The 26,790-nt window shown below is 42.4% G+C and overlaps 1 protein-coding gene across 2 annotated transcripts in view; it reads right to left on the bottom strand.

Annotated features, from left to right (window-relative positions):
* The window catches only part of GPC1 (glypican 1), a 311,664-nt gene that overhangs the window by 37,424 nt on the left and 247,450 nt on the right, over positions 1–26,790 (bottom strand). For both annotated transcript variants that reach the window (XM_065556062.1, XM_005282477.5), the window contains exon 3: positions 23,659–24,053. In XM_065556062.1, the coding sequence (XP_065412134.1) occupies positions 23,659–24,053 (395 nt within the window). The remainder of the gene's footprint in view (positions 1–23,658; positions 24,054–26,790) is intronic.

Here is a 26,790-nt window from a genome sequence, read left to right as displayed (position 1 = left end):
GGAAGTGTTTTCCACATGGACTTTGCCTTGATAGCACTCAATCCTGCCCTCACTTATACCCATGTAAGTCCATTAACTTCCACGGTGTTCGTCCCACTGTACCTCTGTGTGAGAGGAGAATCAGGCTCTTGAGCTCTAGGATGCAGGTTCCTCCATCTGCTGTTGCTTCCATCTAACATACACAGTGATAGGGCTGCTCCAGGCTTGGGCTCACTGAGCTAAAATGTAGAATCTGGCAGGGGACTGTATGAAGCCTGAAGGGTTCGATTTAAAATGTGTTTAGGAACTAAGCTCTCCCAGTTCAGCTAACAGGCTCTGGAGGCACACTAAGCCTTGCAGGTTATTTTGTTGAACCAAAAGGGCTTTGAGGTGGTGAGGGTAGGATAAGAGCTGGCTGACGCCCACAGGGCCAGCTATGCAAACAATCCCACACAGTTTTTGAGAACTTGGACAGGAGATTCGCTAGCACAGTGCACCTTGAAGTCAAGGTTCAGGAGGATTTGATGTGAACATTCCACATAGCTCTAATCCTAAAGTATTTGCTTAGATCACTCGTCCAAATGTCTGGATTCCTTGTCCATTGCTGAAGGAGATGCTACCCAAGAAGTAAAGGGGACTGATTGCTTTCTTCCAGCAAACATCCTAATTGCAGATAATATTTTGAAATTCTCTTTTTAAAATATGAACTACACGGAGACTCTTTTCCTACACACAGTACTTATTAGTGGAGTTGAGATGTCTAGCTTTGAAAGGAGTCTCAGAAATAGCTTGGAGACATTCAATCAGAAATTAATTTATTATCTTTATAGACTATATGTTGAGAGCTTATATTATACTGTACCAAACAACTGGCTATGAGAATCTCTCTCTAGATCTCTTGGATATAGTGAGGTTAAGGGATGGCAGCACTAATTGTTTGGGCTGTCTGCCTTTTCTCCACTCTTGTGGCTTTGTGCTATTGTACAATAAAGTTATTGTATTGATAACACATTGTGACTTTTTTCTTCTATAGTAACACATACACCCCTGACCCCAGGAAGAAAATCTCCATAGGGAGCAAAAGGAGAATGGACAGCATTACGGGTACACCTCAGCAACCCTGGCAAACAGTGGGTGGTACATACTCACACAACTCGACTCCTTGAACAAAGGGAATGGCAGAATCAGGTCCAGAAGTCAAGATACGCAAAATGAGGAGCTAATGTTATGCAAGTGATGGAGAAAACTGTCACCAACATCCCTAAAACACAGCTCTGCAAAAGGGCTGATCGAGTGATGCATGTTGTTTCCACTAGAACGCCTTATTGAGTTATATGGAAAGACTCCAGGAAGACCAGGAAGGAAGATCCAACTAGGGTTGCCAACTACGTAACATTTAAAAATCGGACACTCCAGCAAGAGTACTGGCACCTTCCCTTCCCTGACCCTACCCCTGAGTACCCGCCCCTGCCCCGCTTCTTCCCCCGAGGCCCTGCTCTTGGCCTGCCCCTTCCCCCTAAGCTACCCCCTTCTGTTTGCTCCTCTTTCCCCCTCCCTCCCCACTCACTGCTTTTCCCCTCTCCACCCCTCCCTGCGTGGGTCAGGAGGGACTCGCCTGCAGAGCCGAGGCTGGGAGCTACAGCCGCCTGATGCAGATAGAAGGTGGCCCTAGCTGAGAAGGGCTGGCGCGAGTGATGATGTGGTGCCTCCCCCGCCTGCGGTGACCGGACTTCGGTGTCTGGTCAGTAGATCTGACCGGACACCATCAGGTCCCCTTTTCCACCAGACTTTCTGATTGAAAACCGGACACCTAGCCACCCTACATCCAACGGCCAGGTACGCAGCACAGCAAAGGCTTCCACTTTCCATCTTCTCATTGCCCTTACTTTACAAAACAGAGACATGGACATTTCTACTGTGGGGCCACATTTGGAGGCATTTCCTTTGGAGCCAGGGAAAGCCATGATGTTTGTCACTGGCCATGGGACTCCAATTCTGTATGATGAGGGAGGCCTTGAAAGTGCTGCTATTTATATCCTTACACAGGCTATTGTTAAGGGTGCAGTACTGCAGCTCCCCATGGAAGAGTGCATGTTTTTTTTGGTGGTGGCCTTTTTTACTGCTTGGCTAGTAGTAAGGTGGGTATGTGTTTTAACAGGGAAAAATAAAATATATATGTAAAGGGGGTAAAACTTCATAGAGAGGTGGAGGTGGCTGATTGGTTAAAACCAATAAGGGGCGGAGCCAAGGGACTATAAAATTGGTCTGCAGCCTCAGCAGCTCATTCCAGCCTATGAGTTCAATCCACCTAGAAGTTCGCTTCAGCCTGGGAGTACTCAGGTTTACAGGCTCAGGTAGGCCAAGGAGTTTGATCCATATTAGGAGCTCAGCCCCGATGAGTGCCTAGATTTAGATCTCAATGTCATCTTAAGGATTTTTGCAAGATACTTCCTTGCCCCCTATGGTAGGGTGTTTATTTCATGTGACTGTTGTTATTGGAACATTGCAAGTTAAATTAATAAGTTTCATTTATTAAAAGTCCCTTATTTTGATATTTCTTTATTGTGATATTTACAAAGGATTCCTACCTTCATCTCTCCACTCTACTTAAAAGTCTGGTACCACATTTCCCCTGTTAAAACAGTAGTGTGACACCCAAAGGAGCCTATATATATATATATATACACATATATATATAGCCTGTTATTCAGAAGTGCTGAACTGCCCTTGACTTCAAGTTAAGCTGCTAGGTGCTCAGCACTTCTGAACATCAGCCACTTGGGTGTCTAAAACTCAACTCAGGAGTCTACTATGAGGCACCCACTTTTGAAAATCTTGACCTATACATTTTGTACCTTCAGCAGCAGCCCCTGTGGCACAGATTTTAAAAGGATTCATTACTATTACCCTATGATTTGCATTTAAAAAGTCCACTAGAAAATTTGTCTTGCTCTTCTAGGCAGCAGCATGCATCTACATATACAATGTTTGCATTGCATGCCCCTGAATTCACAAAAAATGTGGTCCAACTGGCAGCCCATGGGACCATTCTGTCCAGCCCCTGAACATGCACTGTAGAACAAAACTGTGTCCTCTGCAAAGCATGACCTTGCATACACTGTACGCGCAAGGTCACACCGCATGGACGATGCCATTTTATGGAACTTCACTAAAAAGTCTGGACCACCTAAGGCAGTATTCTCAACCAGGGCTATGCGTACCCCTGAGGTTCTGCAGAGGTCTTCCAGGGGGCACAACATCTCATCTAGCTATTTGCCTAGTTTTACAATAGGCTACATAAAAAGCACTAGAGTAAAGTCAGTACAAACTAAAATTTCATACAGACAATGACTTGTTTACACTGCTCTATGTACTATACACTGAAAAGTAAGTACAATATTTATATTTCAATTGATTTATTTTAGAATTATACGACAAAAATGAGAAAGTCAGCCATTTTTCAGTAACAGCGTGGCTGTGACACTTCTGTATTTTTATGTCTGATTTTGTAAGCAAGTAGTTTTTAAGTGAGGTGAAACTTGGGCATACGCAAGACAAATCAGACTCCTGTAGGGGGTACAGGAGTCTGGAAAGGTTGAGAGTCAATGACCTAATGCAGACAAGTGTGGAATTGAAACGTACATGACAGACCAGAGCTAGTGGTGCAAACTCTTCATCAGGATGGAAAGCTTAGTGCAAAATTGTTCACTAAAAGTTGCTGCATGTCTAAAAGCACGCCACAGCTTCCAGGTCAAAGAGAATTGATATTATACTGTGAATAAAATAGAGCATAGGAACAGACAAGTCTGAGGGCTGCAAAAGAAAGCTAGTCTGAAGAGAAGTATTGTGCTGGACTGGAATGTCTCCAGGGGAAGGAGAACAGGATAATCTGGAGGACGATGTTAGGAGGAAGATCTTGAGGATGAATGGGACGATCTAAGACAAGGCAGTGTATTAGTAAAAAGTCAGTTTAGGACTTCTGATTCAAGTAACAATTAGTGTTTGCCTTTTATTTAAAAAAAAGTCAACTTGCTTTTAAAAAAAATTATTTTCCGCCCCATAAATGTCTACAGAATAAGGAGAAAAATTCTGCAGAACTTGGCAACATAGGCGCCAACTCCGTGGGTGTTCCAGAAAAAATGGTGAGTGTTGAATACCCACTGGCAGAACCCCTATCAGAATCTCCCGAGGATGAGGAACGCTCGGGGGTGGAGTGGGGGCAGGAAGAGGTGGGGAGGGGCAGGAGTGGAAAGAGGCGGAGCCTTGGGGGGAAAGGATAGAGGGGGTCTGATACTAATCGCACTGAAGTGAAAGGAAAGACCACTGACTTCCTGAGGAAACTACAATCCATCGGTGATCTTCCAGAAAACACCATCCTGGCCACTATGGACGTAGAAGCCCTCTACACCAATATTCCACACAAAGATGGACTACAAGCTATCAGGAACAGTATCCCTGATAATATCACAGCTAACCTGGTGGCTGAACTTTGTGATTTTGTCCTCACCCACAACTATTTCACATTTGGGGACAATATATACCTTCAAGTCAGCGGCACTGCTATGGGTACCCGCATGGCCCCACAATATGCCAACATTTTTATGGCTGACTTAGAACAACGCTTCCTTAGCTCTCGTCCCCTAACGCCCCTACTCTACTTGCGCTACATTGATGACATCTTCATCATCTGGACCCATGGAAAAGAAGCCCTTGAGGAATTTCACCATGATTTCAATAATTTCCATCCCACCATCAACCTCAGCCTAGATCAATCCACACAAGCGGTCCATTTCCTGGACACTACTGTGCTAATAAGCGATGGTCACATAAATACCACCCTATACCGGAAACCTATGGACCGCTACACTTACCTACATGCCTCCAGCTTCCATCCAGGACACACCACACGATCCATTGTCTACAGCCAAGCTCTAAGATATAACCGCATTTGCTCCAATCCCTCGGATAGAGACAAGCACCTACAAGATCTCTATCAAGCATTCTTAAAACTACAATACCCACCTGCTGAAGTGAAAAAACAGATTGACAGAGCCAGACGAGTACCCAGAAGTCACCTCCTACAAGACAGGCCCAACAAAGAAAATAACAGAACACCACTAGCTGTCACCTTCAGCCCCCAACTAAAACCTCTCCAGCGCATCATCAGAGATCTACAACCTATCCTGAAAGATGATCCTTTACTCTCACAGATCTTGGGAGACAGACCTGTCCTCGCTTACAGACAACCCCCCAACCTAAAGCAAATACTCACCAGCAACCACACATCACTGAACAAAACCACTAACCCAGGAACCTATCCTTGTAACAAACCCCGATGTCAACTCTGTCCACATATCTATTCCAGTGACATCATCATAGGACCTAATCACATCAGCCATACCATCAGGGGCTCGTTCACCTGCACATCTACCAATGTGATATATGCCATCATGTGCCAGCAATGCCCCTCTGCCATGTACATTGGCCAAACCGGACAGTCTCTACGCAAAAGAATTAATGGACACAAATCTGACATCAGGAATCAAAATACTCAAAAACCAGTGGGAGAACACTTTAACCTGTCTGGTCATTCAGTGACAGACCTGCGGGTGGCTATATTACAACAGAAAAACTTCAAAAACAGACTCCAACGAGAAACTGCTGAGCTAGAATTGATATGCAAACTAGACACAATCAACTCCGGTTTAAATAAGGACTGGGAATGGTTGGGCCATTACAAACATTGAAATCTATCTCCCCTTATAAGTATTCTCACACTTGTTATCTAACTGTCTGTCTGTGCTGGGCTAGCTTGATTATCACTTCAAAAGTTTTTTTCTCTTAATTAATTGGCCTCTCAGAGGTGGTAAGACAACTCCCACCTGTTTATGCTCTCTGTATGTGTGTATATATATCTCCTCAATATATGTTCCATTCTATATGCATCCGAAGAAGTGGGCTATAGTCCACGAAAGCTTATGCTCTAATAAATTTGTTAGTCTCTAAGGTGCCACAAGTCCTCCTGTTCTTCTTTTCACTGACTTCAGTGAACTTTGAATCAGGCCTATAGAATCTTCCATCACTAAGTGGGGGTTGTGCCCCAGTCAGTCCTGTTTGATCTGATGAGTGCTTATTTTCCAAACTGAAATGGGTTGATGTTCTCACTCCAGTTCCAAATGGATAGCCACCACATCACAGAAGCTACTACAACTGTCCCTACTGTAGAACCTCAGAGTTATGAACACCTCGTGAATGCAGGTTGTTCGTAAATCTGAGCAAAATTTTATGGTTCTTGTTTCAAAAATTTACAACTGAACATTGAGTTAATACCGCTTTGAAACTTTATTATGCAAAAGAAAAATGCTTGTAACCATCTTCATTTAAATGAAACAAACACAGAAAATTTTCTTATCTTATCACATCTTTTTTTTAAACTTGTCAAATCTTTCCCTTTATGTTTTTAGTAGTTTACATTTAACAAAGTACCGTATTTGCTTTTTTTCCCTGCTGCTGCCTGTTTGCGTACTTCCCGATCCAGATGAGGTGGGTGGTTGACAGATCATTTTGTAACCCTGGTGTTCGTAACTCTGAGGTTCAACTGTAATTAGTTCACATGTTGGCTATCTCAGCAGACACACCAAAGACTGAACGGACTTGGTGACTGAACACAACTCACCCCCTAAGGACATTTGCTTTCAGATCAGGGTTGGTGGAACTGCATTAAGAAGTTTACTCTGAAGATGCTCGGGCTATATCTGTTATGTCAATAACTCTCGGGAGCACTAACTTCACACACACACACACACACACACACACACACACACATACTCTCCTTCTCTCTCAAATAATATATAAAAAATGTACAGTACTCTTTGGCCTTGATATATTAAGGAAAAGCCTGCTTGTGAATTTCCATAAGGATCAGTTTTTTAAAAGAAGTCTCAGTTCTGATAGCTGTAATTTCATTAGTTTCCCTTCAGGGGAAAAGTTATTTTATTCATACAGGCAAGATCCCAAACCAAGCCCTTTCCAATGTCCTTGCTCTTTCACTCTTACCCCCCGACCACTAAAAAGCATTTAAAAATTACACCTAACTTCTCATTCAACATCTGACTGATCAAACATCTGGTGCCAATTAAAAACTGATGAAAAATACCAGGTTTCCAACTAAGATTTGTAATAACTGATAACTATGAATGGTCAAAGCCAGCTATTAATCACAGGTGGCCCAAAATCAGAAGCATGCAAACTCCTGAAGATTAAGTAAAACATCATTTGCTCATCTTTAAATAATGTAGCACTGCATGAAGACAGCACATGACAATTATTGATTTATCTGAGCACTATTAATCTGTCCCAGCCTGTGCTAAAGTACAGGCTGTTGAAATACCTGGCTGCACTCCTGTCAATGCCATTTTTATTACAATGAGAATTTCATTAGAATCACTTCATGAGAGAACAAGTCATCAGGATTCTGAAGTCTTTTCTAATGTCAATCGACAACTCAGTCAAAAGAAACAATGCAGCCTTTATGCAAACAAAGATCTCTAAGAATTCTTCCCCATCTCACCCTTGCATTCTCTCGCCTCACCCCTCCCACTTGATTAGAGGCAGGAGTTGCTGCAGGGGTTAGAGTCTGTGCTCTGACACCTCTCTCATTAAAATATGTTCGTACATGTTCTCAGAAAGCAGGTATGGAGTAACGTGCTGGCAGACATTTGATATTTGTCTTTATATTTTAATCGGAGAGAATCAGAGTCATTTTCCAGGGGTAACACTGGGGAGGTGATTTAAACTGTTCAAATTTTTAAAGTTTTATTGGTGGAGATTCTCTAAATATATAGATAGATAGATACAGATATATCTAGATACAGAGATAGAAATAGATATTGATATGGAATAAATAAATAATTCATAGAAATAAAGATCAATCCAAATGTAAAATAATGATTTGTTTATCATTTACATTTTTTTTTTCAAATTAATTCCAAAATATTCTTGTTGTGACCTTGTTGTGCTCTCCTCTTGAGTTCTTATCTGTTCTCCTCTGATGGAGACACATCCTGATCCCACTGAAGTCTCTGAGGGTTTTGCCATTGACTTCATTTGGACCAGGATTGAGCCCTGGGAATTTTTCTTTCAAGACCTACTTGGACATAGTATAGTTTAGCTACAGAACTTATAATATTAGAGCTCATCCAACACAGATGTAATTTCCAGACATGTGAACTACCTCAACGGCCTTTAGCCTCCCTCCCTTCATGGGTCTCCTTCACCACTGGGATCTATTGGAGTCTTTTCTTAGTACCATGACCTAGAAACTATGCCAAGATGTCAAGAATAGGTTCACAATAGGCTGTGTGACCTATCCCCCAAGAATCTGAACCTATCCCAGTCAAATCAAAGTCAGCAGTAAAAATATTTACTGAAAAATACAGATTTTAACTTGGAATCAATGCACTATTCAGTAATTTATCAGATTCAGAAATAAATATACAAAATGCAACAGAACAATTTTAAAATAATTATTTTAATTACTACGAAGTAGAAATCACCTGCCCCATCCTGCTCCCACTTTAATTATGTAAATGGAAGTTTTGCTATTGACTTCAATAGGAGTACCCCTCCCCCAACCCCCAACCTATTCATAAATCCTGGCTAAAAATGGCAAAAATGCTTAGTATACAAAATAGTATTCTGTGGTATGTCATTTTAATTAAAACAACCTTCCAGCTGGGTATACAGTGTTTGATTTAAGTGGCAATGAGCTAATCCACTGGAACAGAAACTCGCCCTGTGAAATGCATTGTTCCACCAAAAGCACTGACATTTCAAAAGGCTGTCATCAGGTATTATTCTGCAATTGTGGTTTATATCAAGAGATGAACTCTGTACTCCTCTGTGGCTACTTCCCTTTCTGGGTTGACTCCATTCTTTGTTGATAAAACCACTTTGCTCCACCACAGCAAGCGCCTCGCCTGGACAACAATCTTTTAGAAAACTCGATGTCTAGTATGAAAAAAGAATTCAAAATTTTGCAACGCTCACGATACAGCCACACTAAGTGACTAATGCACTGAGACTCCCTGTCTGACTGTTCATCACCAGCATTTGCAAACCAGACAGCAGATCCTTCAGGGAGGAGAGGTGCGCTTGAAGAGAATACGTCAGAAAACCGAGAACACATAATTCTCTGCATTCAAAGTGGCATTTGTTTCCTTCATTTCCCTCCCCTCCTGAGCTGCGTCTAAGTCAATTACTGTAAAATTAATGGTTTTGCAAACAATTCTCAATGGGGGGGAAGGCACATCCAATTTTTTTTTTTTAAACTCTCATGCAATTTCTAAAGGAATCAGTTTGAAAGAACTGACAAAAAGAGTTCCTTGTTATTTCATTGATTGTATGCTTTAGTGCACAGTTATAAGTCTTCAAATGATGAGCATTGCACAGAAACTATCTGTAGATTGAGAGAAGTAATCAATTAAAGGGACATCGTCAAGTAGGTAATCTAGTGGGGAGGGTCCTTGGGATTCTAATAGCTCTAGTCTCCTCATAGTACACACACTTACTGGTAACAGGTTAGGCCTCTGATTCTTCATTTCACTGCCAAAAGGAAGTTTATATTTTTGTAGAACATGGGCAAAAAAAAGTCAAGCTTTGTTTCCCCTTGGTGCATGTAAAAAGCACAGATCACCCATTTGTGTCCCCGAATGTATGATTTACACGTACGACCTCAGTGGCCACCATTCAACATCCATGTGATAGCAATGTGATACATTTCTCTTACATCCAAGATCATCTAACTTTCCTCTTTCCACTAAACCACCTATGCAGGTTTTATTGGAACGTTCCAAACCCATGATCAGAGTCAACCAGCTGTCACTTAAAACAACAAGGCCGCAAGCCTGGTGCAAACCACTGGGACAGAGAGGAGGCGGCTCCAGTTGGAATAACTGAAAACCGCACTAAAATACTGAATAAAGCAAACAATTTTCCTCCTCCAAATAGGGGCCAGGGAGAAGTCAGGAAAAAGACACACTGTTCGGATCTTTTCAAGCCGCAGGGGTCAGGGCAGCAGTGCAGCACCCTAGAGCTACCTTGCCCCCTCTGAAATGATAGCAGAAGACTGAAGGGACCATGAGAGCTCTTCCAAAAGAGATGATGTCGGTCCTACACATTAAAATGGGACCCTACAAAAATCTGCCTCCTTACTAGATAGCCACTGTGCTCCCACTGATGCCAATGGCAAAAATCCCATTTGACATCATTGTTACAGGATCAGGCCCTAGAATAAAAAAGTGGAGTCATTTTTTGGGGACGCTGCCAGCTTTAGATACAAGTGTTTCCAGTACAGAGTGGCAATTAGAAGCACACGGAATCTGAGCTCATGGAAACAAAGGAAACTTCAAAAGAGAAGTCAAACTTACAGAATCTCTTATCAAAAACAACTATTTGCTGTGAAGGAGATCAGAAATTCCAGAGAACAAAGTCAGGGTTTCACATATCCACACCCTTGGAGCCCCAGGGGATACTGAAGCATGCAACGGGGAAAAAAGCACAGTCCTACACTCCTGAGACTAGAATTGTAAAACAACCCCATTATCTACATGAGAAGGTATTACAGGATCTCCATAGGTAAGAAACAGAACAACTACTTCGGTGGCAATTGGATCACTGCTCATACTTTTCACTCAATTTTGGGCAGAGCCCAATCATGGGAAAAGATGCATTGTCAGAAAGTCACGAGCATTGGAAAAATCAGTATCTAACAATGACTATAGCCTTTCCTGTCACAGCCCCATCTCCTGCTGTCTCACACAGGCTGGTAGCAGTCAGAGACAGATATGGTCAGCTTCCAGCTACCAGATGCCAGTCAGATTACACCCTCACCATTGCCAATTACAAACAACGGCTCACACCCGCTGCTGTTAAAGTCAATGGCAAAACTCTCAGCGACTTCACCAGGAGAAGGATCTGGTCCATTGGCCTGAGGATCTATAGCCAAGTTACAAACATACCCTTCTGAAATGCTGATTCTGAATAGAAAAAAATAAACCCTTTTTCCTTTTGAAGTCTGGCTTGAAAGGAAAATGACAATCTGCATCTCTGTTGTTGCAGGCTGAGGCTCCTCAGGCTTCAGCGGCTTTTATGTACATTTTAAAGGCATTTAATAGCAGTAAAGTAAATACAAATCTCTCAAGTATTTTTCCTACTCTTCCCTCCCCATCTCCCAACACACTCATCATATTGGTCTGAGACAGAGACCAGCGCTTGGACACTGAGGTGGTAGGGCTTCTTAGAAATATGGATGGATAGATAGGATAGATTTTTGGATGGATAATGAGGCCAGCTGATAAATATACAGGATAACATCAGGCCAGTTTGGCTCACAACTGTCATCAGACTACCAGATTGGCCTCGTGTGAGGACAATTCGTTTGGCTGATGGCAAATGGAGGTTACGCTACAGATTTTTGGCCAGATCCTTAACTGGTACGTAGCTCCATTGACTTCTGGCCAGAGCAAGCCTCCACAGACAGATGCCTTCTTGTCCTTCACTATTTCATATGGCTGCTCTTCTGCTAAAAGAAAACATACTTTTCATGGGATCTGACCTTAAAAGTTTGTTATTTTGCTATTTATAATGTACTACTGACTTCCTCTAGCCTTACTCACTTTGCTGTATCTATGACCCACAGTTTCCATGTTACACGCTATATGACAACACTATTGGAGCTACACTATTGACAGCAGCTAAAGTCCTGCTCCACAGCACCTAACATCCTCAGAGAGAGGACGTACCGCACCATTTACATAGATGGGGCAAGGACAGCACTGCGCTGCTACCTGTTTTTTCTATCTGGCTTCACATTCTGTCCTTGAGGCAGACAAGAAAGCAGTCTCCTCACCGCCCCGGCTCAAGCCTTCTCCCTTTGAGCTAGCCTTATGTTTTCCCACTGACTTAAAGGGGAGCAGGATCAAGCCCAAAGTGAGAGAGATACCAGTGGAGTGGAAGCAGAACTGGTCTTTAATATCCCATGGAACCTGTGACTGAGGAGAGGAATGTGATTCTCAGGGGACACCCACACGTGAGAGAGAACCCACAATTCATTAAGTGACTATTTCAGTGGGCTGTGACTGTTTCACTGTCTTATCTCTACCTAGTCCTGTGAGGGTGTGGGGAGGAAAGGGGGAAAAGAAAAGATTAAAAAAAAAAAGGTTCAAATGACTCTGTCCCCTCCCCCCCCCCCACTAAGGTCCCTCAAAATCCTAAAATCAGCCTTGATCAGGAGCAGAGTGATCCTCTGCCAATTTCCTACATTGCTGGGACTGGCCTGTATCTTTAGGGGCACAGTCCTGATAGTGATATCCTACCTCTCAAAGTGCTCCTCCTTTTGTTGTCCTCTCTAAAAAAGAAAGAAGTAGCAAAGCTCTGTCTGGCATGCCGGAGTATCTCTTTTGACAGCGTTTGTCCCCTCCAAAAGGAAGATGAAAGATAATCAGAAAGGAGAGATTTTCACTAAACAGCACCATCCCTAGCATTCTAAAAGCTTTATCACATTCTTGCAGCAAGATCAGACTCATTGCATGTATGCCAGATACCTACAGCTCTCAGGTTACTTTGCCAGAATTGTCCTCAGAGGAGCAACATGGATCTGAGGTGCGTACACACACACACAGAGACATCCATAACTAATTGTTCTGCTCCCCTTATCTCCATGAGGATAGTGTGAACACTCCAACTCCCCCCCCCAACCCTCACAACTAATTGTTCTGCTCCCCTTATCTCCATGAGGGTAGTTTGAATCTAAATACCTATAGATATAGCACATGTCATTAACAATATTTCTTTACTAACAGTCTCATATTAATTTAATTTTCTTTCCCCTCCTCTTCTGCCAATTTCTCCAAGAAGGGCTACCTACTTCTGAAAGGCCAATTCAGCCTGGACCAGAACCAGCACAGTCTAACAAGCAACTGCTGGACTCATGCCTGGATTTGAAAACAAAGCCCCACTTTGGAAGATGGGGAGTTATGGGCTTTGAGGGATGCTTTCTAGATCACATGTATGCTTACATTCTAGATTACTAATGTGATCCTATTTTAGAGCAGGATAGAGAAGGCTATTAGCATCTGTACCTCGGAGACTCTACAGTGGAACGTAAGGTTTTACCATGACTCCTGTGCAGCCCAATTTTTGAACAGATTTTTTTTTTAAATCACTAGAAGGCCATCAACTTCAAATAAGGGGCTGGTGCCTGTACATCAGCAACCCCTTGACTAAAAGCCCCCTACTTTAAAGTAACACCCTTTTATCAAGAGGACATCCCAGACATGGCAAAGTCATTGCGTTTAAGGCCAGAAGGGACCTCCAGATCATCTAGTCTGAGCGCCTGTACACTCTGAGGACAATCTTCACACCGAGCCAACAACCAGAATCAGACCAAAGGGTTACAGGTCTCAGGAGACTAAACTATTGTGTGCCACAGTCAGAGAACAGGAGGAACCAAGGTGCGCCCATGCAAAGGTCAGTTGTCTCCTGAGACTAGCACGGCTGTGTAATAATAGTGCCTCTTACTAGTGCTGTGTCCATCTCTACTTAGTTCTGTGCACCCATAAGGCAGCTGTTACAAGTGGTGACACAGCGTTAAGGATTGGGGGGTTTCTGAGTCATAGAAAACACATACGGGGCAAATGTTTCAGAGAAAGGAGGTAAGCTTTTCAATCAATCAATGAGTCTGGCTGGGTGATCCTGGAAACGGTGAAGAACACAGGCTGGTGTTCAGATAGACCCACTCTGATTACCCACAATCCATGTGTCTGAACTGTACAGTTAGAACAAGGTTGTCAGGGGAAGGAACAGCAACTGCAAAAACAGGCCCTGGGGAGAGCTGCTGAGCACCTTGGACAATGAATGGATAAACTGGGGACTTTGTTAAAAGTTAGTAAGTCTCTCCCACTTTCTTGACACCTTGCTACCCTAAACTTGGGGAGAGCAGACACATGTTCATCGTTCCACCAGGGAGGTGACCGGCCACATGTTTGGAGGTACTGAAACATGGCAGTTACCGCTGTGGCAGCTTCAATATTATAACACCACTTAGTATTTACCCACTTCAAAATATATATCCAGCTTCAATATTATAACACCACTTAGTATTTACCTAGTGCTCTTCATGCGAGGATCTCAAAGCACTTTACAAAAGGGGCTGTGTATCATTATACAGAGGGGGAACTGAAAGTCAGGCTGCTTATCTCTGCCCAAAGATAATGAGCACCCAATCACCCATTAAAATGAGCGGGAACCGAGAGTATTCTCCGCCTTTGAAAATGAGGCCGTAAAGTGACACGTCCAAGCTCACAAGGTGAATAGATGGCCAACTTGTGAAGGCACCCTGTCAGCCATTGCTTTGTACAAGTCTATGCCAGTCTTTCCATTCAGTAATTAGCAGCTTGGTGTGCATTAAACGAGCCAAAGTTTCCACCCTTTCAGATTAAAATTCTAGAAGAAACAGCTGCCAGGCTCACACAAATAGGATCCTTTTAAAGTCTGCTGCTCTGTGTAATCATTTGAGTCATCATTTTGCATCTTCTTCACACAAACAGGTGGTAATGAGCCCATGAGAACATTGTGAGTGAGCTGTAAGCATTATCCAGCACATCAGTCAAGAGACTGAAAAGACATGAACTGTATTTTCAAAACATCTTTCAAAGATCAGAAACTAAGCAGAACCCCTCAGCAATATTCCAGGCAATCGTGATGTTGAGTTTCATCAACAGTGTTGGAAACCTGCATTGCCGCAGCCCAGACAATACCTATTTTGTGGACAGAGACAAGACTTTGGTGTTTACTGCTGTCAAGCTTGTTCCTTGCACCAGAACTTTAAAAAAAAAATCCCAAAGCCACCAGGTTAAAGTTAAAAAGGGTGAATTATTATTAGGTGTAATCACCCTACAGCATGAAGACTCATGTTGGCTCAGGAGAAGAACACAGACCAGTCACCATGCTGTTCAGTACAACAAAGCAACTGGGTTTTATTTTAATTGCCATTAAAATAGAGCAGAATGAATCACAAGTTCAGTTCCCAGTAGCAACAGTTGGCAAGGAACCATGATCATCATTTTGAAAAGGCCCTTAATGAGTTTCAATTTGAACTAACTTTCCAGACATCTGGAGACCACTGGCTCCATCTCCCCATCACTTCAGCCAATCAGCTTCCTCCACCTTTCCATGTTTAAGAATATACAGTAGATCTGTTGATTCCACCTCTTCCTACAAAAGGAGTAGATAATCAAAACCACTTAACCATGTAACATTTGCATTTCTCTATTATTTCCTATGAATCTGATGCAGTTAGCTCCAGCTGTGCAATTTCAGATCTTTTGAAAAAGAAACTCATTGACATCCTACCATAAGGGGAAGATGTGAGACATATGTTCATGTTTGTCTACGATATTTGTATTATTTATCGAGCGCCACTGATGTGTATGCTATTTTGCCTTTTAAAAAACCAGCAGTTTCTTGTCCTTAGGTGTTTACCATATAAATTAATTTATGTGAAAAAAGAGATGTGAAAAAAATAGGATGAAAAAACAGTGTGGGGTGGGTGGAAATGTAAGCCCACCCCAACCAATCCTGTTTGAATTTGTCAAAACAAATACAGACTCTACAGCACAACTAATTCTTGGCATGTGTCTGGCAAGAGAACACCAACAGTATTGGGAAATGGCAGGCAAAGAACCACCAGAATCCTACAGCTCATTTCTAGAGGGTGGGGATAGAGCAGCCGGCACTTTCCCCGACATGGTTGGCCTGATACCAGCATCCACTCTCCAAGGACAATCCCGTATAGCTCTCCTGTGTAGCAGACATATCATCACCTTGCAATGCAGTCTTGGTTTAGCTTTGCCAAACACCCACAGGGCGGGGAGTTTCCACAGCACAGAGAGGAGTTGTAGAATATGAAATAAAGCTTGGCATAAACTTTTTGCACAATGGTCCCATTGCTGACAAGAGTTGAAGCACCTTGAATATCTCACTACAATCCTCTGCCTGTCCACCAGAGGAACCCAGACCACATGAGGGCCATCTGCCAGGGCCCGGAACGGAGGTGATATCATGGAGGTGGTTCCAATCCTTGAGAGCTAATTGTCCCCCAGAACATACAAACCATTCAAGTCCTGCCTTTAAATACCAACAGATAAATACAATGGAACGGCATGGGCTTTATGTGCTGGGATCTGCAAGAGAGGCGACAGAGAAATGAAATGTCACTTGCTGCCATGTTATATACTGACTGTATCCTCCTGAATGTTTGTGGAAAATTTCACCTCAGTTGTTCTTGAAAGTGAAACACCAGCTTTTAAAGAGGGGAGTGAGTTCTTGATTGTAGAGATTACAAAAGGGCTCTAATACTGCTGGAATCTTTATGTAATAGGCACCCTTGGGACAGAACAGCAGTACAGCCTTTACTCATGTTTTACACTCATAAGAATGGCCATATGGGGTCAGAGTGATGGTCCATCTAGCCCATTATCCTGTATCTGACAGTGGCCAGTAGCAGAATTGTAGGAGAGCATTCAGAACAGGGCAGCTGGAGTGATCCACCCCATCTTCCCTTTCCAGCTTCTGACAATCAGAGGTTTAGGGTTGCTCTGAGCATGGGGTTGCATCTCTGACTATTCTGGCTAATAGCCATTGATGGGCCTACCTGCCATGAACTTATCTAGTTCTTTTTTAAACCCATATTTTTAAACCCACTTTTTGCCTTCACAACATCCCCTGGCAATGAGTTCCACAGGTTAATTGTGCATTGTGTATAAAAGTACTTCCTCTTGTTTGTATTAAACCTGCAGCCTCTTTATTTCATTGGATGACCCAGGTTTTTTGCACTGTGGAAAAGGGTAAATAACACTTCTCTCCATTTTTTCCACACTGTTCATGATTTTATAAACCTCTGTCATGTCCTCCTTTAGCCCTCTCTTTTCTAAGCTGAACAGCCGTAATCTTTTTAGTTTCTCCTTGTATTGAAGCTGTTCCATACCCTTGATCATCTTTGTTGCCCTTCTCTGAACCTTTTCTTGTTCCACTATATCCTTTTTTTGAGATGGGGTGACCAGAACTGAACACAGCATTCAAGGTGTGGATCTATCATGGATTTATATATATAATGGCATTATAATATTTTCTGTCTTATTTTCTATCCCTTCCCTAATAGTTCCTAACAATCCTTTAAGCCTTTTGGATTGCTGCTGTGAACCAAGCAGAAGTTTTCAGAGAATTATCCCCAGTAACTCCAAGATCTTTTTCTTGAGTGGTAACAGATAATTTTGAACCTAATCACAGATGTGCCTGTGTGGCTACAGGAGCTGTAAAAGTAAGTTATTTAAAGCAACAAGCAGCTGCACAGCAGTCTGGTCAGCCAGCCAGCACATTTGGTTTTGCCAGCACAGCTCCAAGTACCGGCTGGCTCGTTTGAGGCAGCTGATGCATTGGGAGAGGGTACACAAGAACTCGGAGTTTGCAGATGTAGGCTGGCGGCTTGGGTTTATTTCTTAAACAATGTTTCACAGAAATATAATACCAGATCTAAATGGCACAATGATGGCTTTACAGTGAAAATAGAAAAACTGCACTAGGAGAGAAACCTACCTCAGTGAGGAGGGGCCTACACAAAGGTCAAGTCAAAGCTATGACACAATACTCAGACAAGGTGTGTGCTGCTGGTTATAGAGAAGAGATCCCTTAGGGAGAGAACTTGTTCTGGTTTCTTACTGGTTTTTGTTATACATTCAGACAGCACCTAGCATAATGGGGCCCTGGCCTCTAATTGCTACCTCAATACAAACAAAAAATGATGGTATTTCTATCTGTCTCAAACGTGAGGTTATCAGAAATCCTACACCGAGATGGGAGAACAGCCAATGCAAAGGAAATGAAATTTTGACCTCTCTTGGATGTTATAATGTGAGAGGCAACAATGCCACCCAATGCTCAATGAAGTAATCATCTTCACTGGTAACTTTTCTGGTTACAGGCAACATGCAAGCTATTGAGGCAAGCCTGCCTTTACTGTCTCCACAGGGAAACTCAGAGAGTTTCTGGGGAGACGACCAGTGGGGAGCTGGGAAAAAGAAAGACTGCTCTTATACTTTGGCAGCATGAGAAAATCCCTCACAAACTCCACTCTGGACACCGAACACTATTCCCCGATCCTATTTCATCCACAGGCATGCTTGCATCCCGTCCGACACGCAGACTGCGAGCTTTCTGAAGGAAAGACTGTCTTTTCCATTACCTGTCTGCAAAGCACTTAGCCCAATGGCCCCTGATCTTTGACTGAAGTTCCTAGGCACTACCATAATACAAATAATAATCATCATCCCCCACTGGAATAGTCCTGTTCCTTGCATTGTGTATCTCTGCTGTTAGTTTCTACACTTTTTCATACAGCTGTTTATCTTTTACTTGTTTAAATTGAACTTTCTAATTTTGCTTCCTTTTCCCCACACTATCAACATTATTTGTCCATACTGTGATTTGTTTTTAATTAATTTCCCCATTCCCCTGCATCATCAGGCCAAGAATGGTAAGCACTAGGAACAAGTGTTGTGCCTCTGAGCGGCAACTGGCAGCCTCTGCCTAAGTCTTCCAAACACAATACTTCCCACCTGTTCAAATGAAGCTCTCTCTGAGTCACAGCAAATGCTATTTTGGGGCAGTTGCCAACCCCATAATGAAAGAATGAAAGAAAAGAATCTTAGATAGAAGTGAGATATTTCTTCTCCCTTTCACTGGCATGCAAACTACTATCCAGGCTTTCAAATACTTGTAATGCCTTAACAGTGGTAAGTGGGACCTCTCTCATATTGTACAAGCCCTATCTTACAATAAAGGAGAGAGTGCTTGTGAAGGGTGCCTGGCTGACAGTCATGAAGAATCAAATTCTCTATCCACAGACCAGATATAAAGCTGGAAGCAGGAGTGCAAAGCTTCTCCACACCGCACATTAATATGCACTAGCTCTGAAAGAGGACTACCAGTCTTCACTTCCGTTAAGCCCTTCATCTATCCGCTGACACTGCTAACAAGCGTATCCGCAGTGCATGTTGCATGCACACGCCGTCCACTGGCCAATGGACTGAGACCTCCAAAATCATTTTACAAAACCCGCTGAACAGATGATAAGTTTTCTATCACTATCAAGGTGGAGCCATGTTTGCACCAATAACCAAGGAATGAAAAGCTTCAGATCCCATTGCTATGGTTCAAAGTTTGCCTCAGTGATTATTCCTTAAAACCAAGGGTGATTTACAGTGACTGTAGGAGAAATAATGATTATGCCATTTTCTGACAGGCTACTTGCTCCCATCAGACTTCTTATCTCCACTGGTATGTGCAGTTCCTGCTCCAAGCAAGCAGCTTCTATTCCACTTGCATCCCAGCTGAACCTGCCCATATACCTTTCAATCACAGCTAGAGTGGCTGCACAGAGAGCCTGCTGGGAGACAAATGGCACAGGAACTGGCTGAAGTGTTGGGCGGATATGAAGTCTGGCAGCTGGTGGCAAGAGAAGAAATGCAACGTTGGCAAAATGGGGAGGCAGCAGTCATTAGAAATTACAGAATCCTGCTTGTCGTGCAGTCAGAGACAGTCTCTCTCTCTCTCCTCCCCATCACAAAGCTCCTCAGAGACTCCAGTCTGAAAAGCACTTTGCTTTCCCCAGCATTGTTTGCATTGCATTTTAAGAGAAGGCCTTGTAACAGCTGTAATGAGGATGAAGGATACAAAGATGATATATACTGGTACTGCAAGAGCAGACAAAAGTCAAAACCAAGAAGAAGAGAGAGGGTCTCGTTCTAAGGGGTCCATCTTGCAATGAATTTCAGGTAGGGCCAGGTCCACTCATGTGCAGTAGCTTGCAAGTCAGAGGCCAAAAGAGACTGCCAACTCCAAGAATACATACAAGTAAACTTTCTACTATTACTATTCACTATGTTGTTACTGATCACCTAATTAGATGTTCACCTTACTGAGGAAAACTATGCATTGTGCACACTTAGAATACTCTTATTGTCACTTATAACGTCACTGCTCTTTAACAATTATTTTTCAAACGTAAACGACGATTATTCAGTGAGGACTAGCCACATGATAAAACTTCAGTTTAACAGAAATCAGCAGCTTTTGTTGTTTTGAGTACAAAAAAAAGTCAAAACAATTTCTTAAAAGTACAAAAAATATTAGTTTATACTAGGGCTGTCAAGCGATTAAAAAACTTAACCACGATTAATCGCATTGTTAAACAATAATAGAATACCATTTATTTAAATATTTTTGGATGTTTTCTACATTTTCAAATATATTGATTTCAATTATAACATCCATGCTGATGACAGGCTCTGCTCGATAACAATCCAAAGCAGTGCCGACCAACACATGTTCATTTTCATCATCTGAGTCAGATGCCACCAGCAGAAGGTTGATTTTCTTTTTTGGTGGTTTAGGTTCTGTAGTTTCCGCATCGGAGTGTTGTTCTTTTAAGACTTCTGAAAGCATGCTCCATACCTTGTCCCTCTCAGATTTTGGAAGGCACTTCAGATTCTTAAACCTTGGGTAGAGGGCTGTAGTTATCTTTAGAAATCTCACACTGGTACCTTCTTTGGGTTTTGTCAAATCTGCAGCAAAAGTATTCTTAAAATGAACAACATGTGCTGAGTCATCATCCGAGACTGCTATAGCATGAAATATATGGCAGAATGCAGATAAAATAGGCACTAAAGTTTTGCATTGTTTTATTTTTGAGTGCAGTTATGGAACAAAAAAAAAATCTACATTTGTAAGTTGCAATTTCACAATAAAGAGATTGCTCTACAGTACTTGTATGAAGTGAATTGAAAAATACTGTTTCTTTTATCATTTTTACAGTGCAAATATTTGTAATAAAAATAATATTAAGTGAGCAGTGTACACTTTGTATTCTTTGTTGTAACTGAAATCAATATATTTGAAAATGTAGAAAAAATCCAAAAATATTTAATAAATTTCAAATGGTATTCTATTGTTTAACTGAAATTAATTGCAATTAATTTTTTTTGAGTTAATCGCATGAGTTAACTGCAATTTAGCGACAGCCCTAGTTTATACTTGTCTAACTCAAACTGGTTCAGTGGGTTTTCTGTAGAGTTTCTGAGCAAAACATCCACAGCTGGTTTGAGACCAAGCATGAAATTTCAGATCAAACAATATTTTTAAAGAAAGTTCCTGGCTGTAAAGGTTTTTGTTCTCAACCTTTAATCCTAGAAAAATCCCTATCATCATAAAAACAAAGCAACATAAAACATTTGTCAAATTAAAATGCTGGTTGAAAAACTTGTTCAGATTAAATGGGATACTTTAAAAGGCCAATAATCTGAACTGCTCTTTATTTTTGGTCAATGGGGAATCCAACTGATCACCTGGAATTGGGAATAAATTGAAAGAATCCAATCATTTTCAGGTTAAACTTGCACCCTGTCAGCAAGTTATTAAAAAAACAAGCACATCAATACTCTGACAAAAAGTATTGATGATTATGAACAGTTGTATGGGCCAGATTCTCCACTGCTTTATCCCTTATGCAGTCATTTACTCCTGTGCAAAGAGTACAAAACACTGCATTTTACATCGACTGAACATACTGTAAATGCCCATGCAAGGTGAAAAGCAGTGGTGAACCAGGCCGTATGTTCTCTACATAACTACTGGCTACCAAGACATTTGTGAAGCAAAACGTACGTGTCAGCAGTCCAGTCTCCACCTCCCTGTTCCTTCAGTGGTGCTACTAGAACTATGCAGAAAATTCCTGAAGAAACAGGTGAAACCTGCCAATTTGTGGGTTTAATTACAAACTGAACACTTGAGCTGGATTTGCTGAGGTTTTTGAGCTGTTCAGCAAACTGGACCAGTTTTAGAAGTTTCATATGGATGCTATTTATAAAATAAAATAATAATAATAATAATCATATTTTTAAAAACAGTGGGTTTGATGAGTTTTGTTTTGAGGACAAATCATCCAGGCAGAAGGAATTTGGATCTGGAGAAGGAACTGAGAGTGAAGGAAGAGGCAGTGCTACCTTCTCCGGAAGTTCATACTTTTACCAGCTGATCTGAAAGATGGTCATTTTTCACACAGTTTATCTGTACCTTGTTTGATAAAGTGCTGCTGAAATGATTAAGAGAACTTAGAAGCATGTCAGGGGAATCAAACACTCTAAGAGTTTAAAATCCACATTGTACATATGAGAGTGGGTAAAAACCGATATACATCAATATAATACAAAATGATATTCCATTTCAAAAACCACTGGTGCTGAAAATGAATCAATTTATGAACAGCTATGGCTGCGTTTATGCAAGGAAAAGAGAATGGGGCAACTCCAGGGACAAGGAAAAGGAAAAAGAAAACTTGTCAGCCACTCACCTTATCCCCTCAGACCCACTAACCAGGGCTAAAGTTAGATTAGAGTGCATAAAGCTGAAACACTCAGCAATTCAAAGGATTTATGAAAAAATATTTTACTTCTGTCTCTTTTAACGTATACCATTTCCCTCTTTTATCTGCTGTAAGTGCCACGAGAGTGTGATGTTAATAAGATGTGCAAAGGCTTTTGTGTAGCTGAACAGTTTTATAGTAACGCATTGATAAATGAAAGGATTTGTCACTGTTAACACATTAACATGTCTCTCTGAGATCCAAGTCTGGACTCGCTATAACAAATAATGCTGTCCTCTTCCAGGCATTTTCTTTCCAGGAAATTAATTGGTATTTCAATTTTTGCATTCATAGTTTAGTCACACCCCGATCCTTATCCTGCCAATTGCCATCTTCACAAGAAATATGCAAGTAATTTTATAAAATGGATTTTCAAGGTTTCATCTGTAAAAAGCCTGAATACCTTGTCCGAGTATGATAGCCTCCCTCCTGCTCTGAAAGGTTCCTCTTGTACCAGAGGATGCATACAATTTTATCCCACAAAAACTTCACATTCAATAGCATTAATTTACATGTGTAGAGCACCTTCATCCCCAAAGACCCCAATGCACTTTACAAACTCACCCTCTCTGTACACACAGACACACACACACACACTGTATAAATACATACTGCTATATATACACAGACATAAGAATCACCCACCACTGACATGCAGCTCTTGCACGCATTCCCAGCACGTTCTTTGCAAGTCAGTTTTCCATGCCTTACATCATATCACCACCAAGGAGGAAAATAACACAATGTGATGTAAAGGCATGGCAATATCCTTGCCAGGAAAGTCCTGGGAATATATACAAGCAACTGAACAACTAGACAATCTGGATGACTAGAGCTTCCCCGGCAGCATGCCACATAGGTTAAACTGATGTAAAGTTTGATTTGCGGTGAGTTGCACCTCCATTCTCCTGCTCTGTCAGTGTTTATAACAGCCCCAGCTTGCTATTTGGCAGATGACCCTCAGGCAATTATTTATACAAGCAAAGGATGTTCATTATCAACAACCCTGTCTGCCTATTAATGATGAAGGTTTAAGAAAAACAGCACAACAACCCAATGCTCATCAACAATAAACAGGGTCCTGGAAATGTTAGGTGGGGAAGGATGCCAGGGTGGATACAGAGGAGATTTGTCTCATGACCTACCTGAGAGACCTTTTTGACAACATCACTGCCCACGCTAAGCCCCTGCACATAGGAGCGCACTGCGATGAAAGCTCTCGTCGCCTTCAGCTTCAGGTCCCTCGGAACTTCTCCAAAGGGCTTGTGCTGCTCGGAGTGTTTCACCATGCAGTCCAGGTACTCGTCAGTGATGTGGTACTGGGGATTCATCAGCTTGAAGAGGCGCTCCAGCAGGCGTGTCCAGAACTCGTTGAGGGCCTCTTCCAGGTTGATGTTGGAGCCCCGGTAATAGCGCCGCAGCTCACTGTACAATTCCTTGAAGAAGTCCTTGACGTTCTGGCTGTACAGCTCTCCATACGTGCTAGGAAAAGTGTCATGGAGGGCCTTCTCTGATTTGTTCAACAAATCCTGGAAATAACCTGCAAAGAGAGGGAAAAGAGGAGGATGACAAGATCAGCAGGAGAACTAGAAATCTCTAACAGGCCAGTCTAAAGACACCTACTTGGTTGCACCACTCAGGAGGCTGAGAAAGAGGAGCCAAGGTCAGCCTTTCCTCTTATCTTCTGACTGAACTCCTCTTCCACCCACAATTTTAGGTCTTGAGCTGTTACTAAAAGGACAGAGCAGGATATGCTCCACATAGAGTGATCTGCTGCCACCTTGCTTCTTCCCTCCACCAACATCTAAAAACAAGGTCGAGTGCAAGCTCTGGATATGTTCCTAAAAATCTGCTGTGCAGAGTGCAGTGTTCTGCCACTAAGCTTTCAGAGCCACATTTCTCCTTGGTTAGTGCAAGGCCAAGCAATGCAATCAATCCAGCCAGGGCAGAAGTTAATGGCCAAGGGGATCCACATGGAAGTGCCCATACTCAGCCTGCAGAAGTTCTTCAGCAACAATGAATGGTTACAGCAAAATGAAAATTCAGTAATCCTACTTCTGCCTGTTTAATTGCTCTGGGTAATGTATGTAAATCACTGTTTAAATCAGTCTGACAAAGGGCTGTCAGAATTGAAGATGCTAAGTGCTTCTCTTCAGTGCTGTCATTGCGTGACAAGAACTCATATGCACAAGTTAACAATCCCGTTTCAGAGACTGCACCAGAATTAACACACACACAAAATTGTCCAAACAATTCTTGAAACCTGAATGCTTGTTCATAGTTTGAGAGATGCAAGACAAGTGCTTGATACAGTATAAAACATTTGTATTTGATAAAAGCCGCAAATTAACTACCGTATTATCTGTGATCTCATTAATAACAAATGACAACAGATTTTATATTTCTTTCAAACCATACTGCCACAGTGCTTCTGCAGTTAAAGCTGAGACAGTATTTTCTTTCAAAGAATTTGTAGGATATTAAATATTAAGGCCTTGAACAGCAAGATACTTAAGCTAGGACTTAACTTTAAGCACATAAATAATCCCTTCCTTATTAGCAAACCATTTAAGCATGTGCTCACCTGAGCAGTAACTTTAATGTTGACTTCAGTGGGACTACCCAAGTGAGTAAAGCCACCAGCATTTGACCCTCAAGAAGTAAACTATTGCATAAACTCTCATTCACTTCCAGAAGATTTTTAAAAATTATGTATTTTTTTCAGTAATGCACAGAAAGCAGGGGTGCACAGTTAAGCTAAGTTAGCAAGGCTAGACAGTCCTACACAGTTGTCAGGTAAATAGGCAAAACTGGAAGTAGGGCATTCTATAAATACATGAATCTAGGAAGATTTGGTAATGGATCTCAGCCACCATCAATCTCAGGAATTTTTTAATCCACTAAGGGGAAAAATGAATACAATATTAATGATTTCTTTTAAAACATTACTGCCATTAATTAGGTTAGCCCCCCCAAACTCCCTCCTGCACCCCAACCCTCTGCCCCAGCCCTGAGCCTCCTCCCAGAGCCAGCACCCCATACCCCCTCCTGCATCCTGAACCCCCTCCTGCACCCCAAGCCCCAGCCCTTAGCCCCCTCCTGCAGCCAAACCTCCTGCTCCAGCCTTGACCCCCCTCTCAGAGCCAGCACCCCAAACCCACTCCAACACTCTGCCCCAGCCTGGAGCCTCCTCCTGCACCCAAACTCCCTCCCAGAGCTTGCACCCCTCACCTCCTAGTGCACCCAATCCCCTACCCCAGGCTCAGCCCAGAGCCCCCTCCCACATTGTGAACCCCTCGGCCCCAGCCCAGAGTCCTCACCCCTGCATGAATCACAACCCCCTGCCCAGTGAGAGTGGGGCAGAGTTAGCGATGGGGGCGGGGCCTCAGGGAAGGGGCAGGGTAGATCCTGGGTTGCCCTTAAATTCAAAAAATGATTTTGGGCGTAAAAAGGTTGAAGACCACTGGGTTAGACAAACACCTGTTAGGCATGGTCTAGGAGGTCTACTTGGTCCTGTCTCAGTGCACGGGGCTTTAAATGCCATTAAATGGCACCAGGACACTCCAGAAACAGAAAACGAAGACTATATCCAGTTCAGGCAACAGGAAAATGTAGGTAAACGGAGTGTACTGCAATTATTCCTTTGGGAATACAAGTGGAGCACCCGAGATACCACCCTTCCCATTTCCAGACCTCAATTTTGCATTTCATTCAAAAGATTGAACCTCCACAACCAACCATCTCCTCCTAGTACCACGCCAGAGCAGTGACTGAGTGGTTACTAGAGGGAAGATTCCCACCTCCTGAATTGTCAACATCACCTTGTTTTCCCCCTAGAAGTCTCCCATTCATCCAGCTACTGCCCAGGCTGGACACCGCTTATCTTGGGAGCCCTAACAAGATCCCCGTACAATATAGCAAGTTCAAGTCACACACAGCATGGTGATGTGTGCCAATGTGCCTGAATGGGACGGAACCCTTATTTGTCACAGAGTGCATTTGTTCAGGATGGTACTTGACCGTAACAACCTGGTGATATCTTCCGCTCCTCCCCTCGCTACACAAAACGTAACTGCTAGCTGATCCTCTCCATGTGACTTTAATGGAAAGTTTCTCTTTGATACAGCAGTGGTACTTGTGATTAGGCTGATTTCCTAGCTATCCTTCCTCTCTGCTTGTTTTCTATTTCTACTCTCTACCTAACAAGTGTCCCTGTTGTGCTTCAGGTCCTGTAGTTTGATGAGTGTATTCTGTGACCTATGAGGATGGATGGGTAA

Source organism: Chrysemys picta, chromosome 9 (assembly GCF_011386835.1).
Source record: "Chrysemys picta bellii isolate R12L10 chromosome 9, ASM1138683v2, whole genome shotgun sequence".
Classification (NCBI taxonomy): domain Eukaryota; kingdom Metazoa; phylum Chordata; order Testudines; family Emydidae; genus Chrysemys; species Chrysemys picta.
This window is presented reverse-complemented; position numbering and strand designations above follow the sequence as displayed.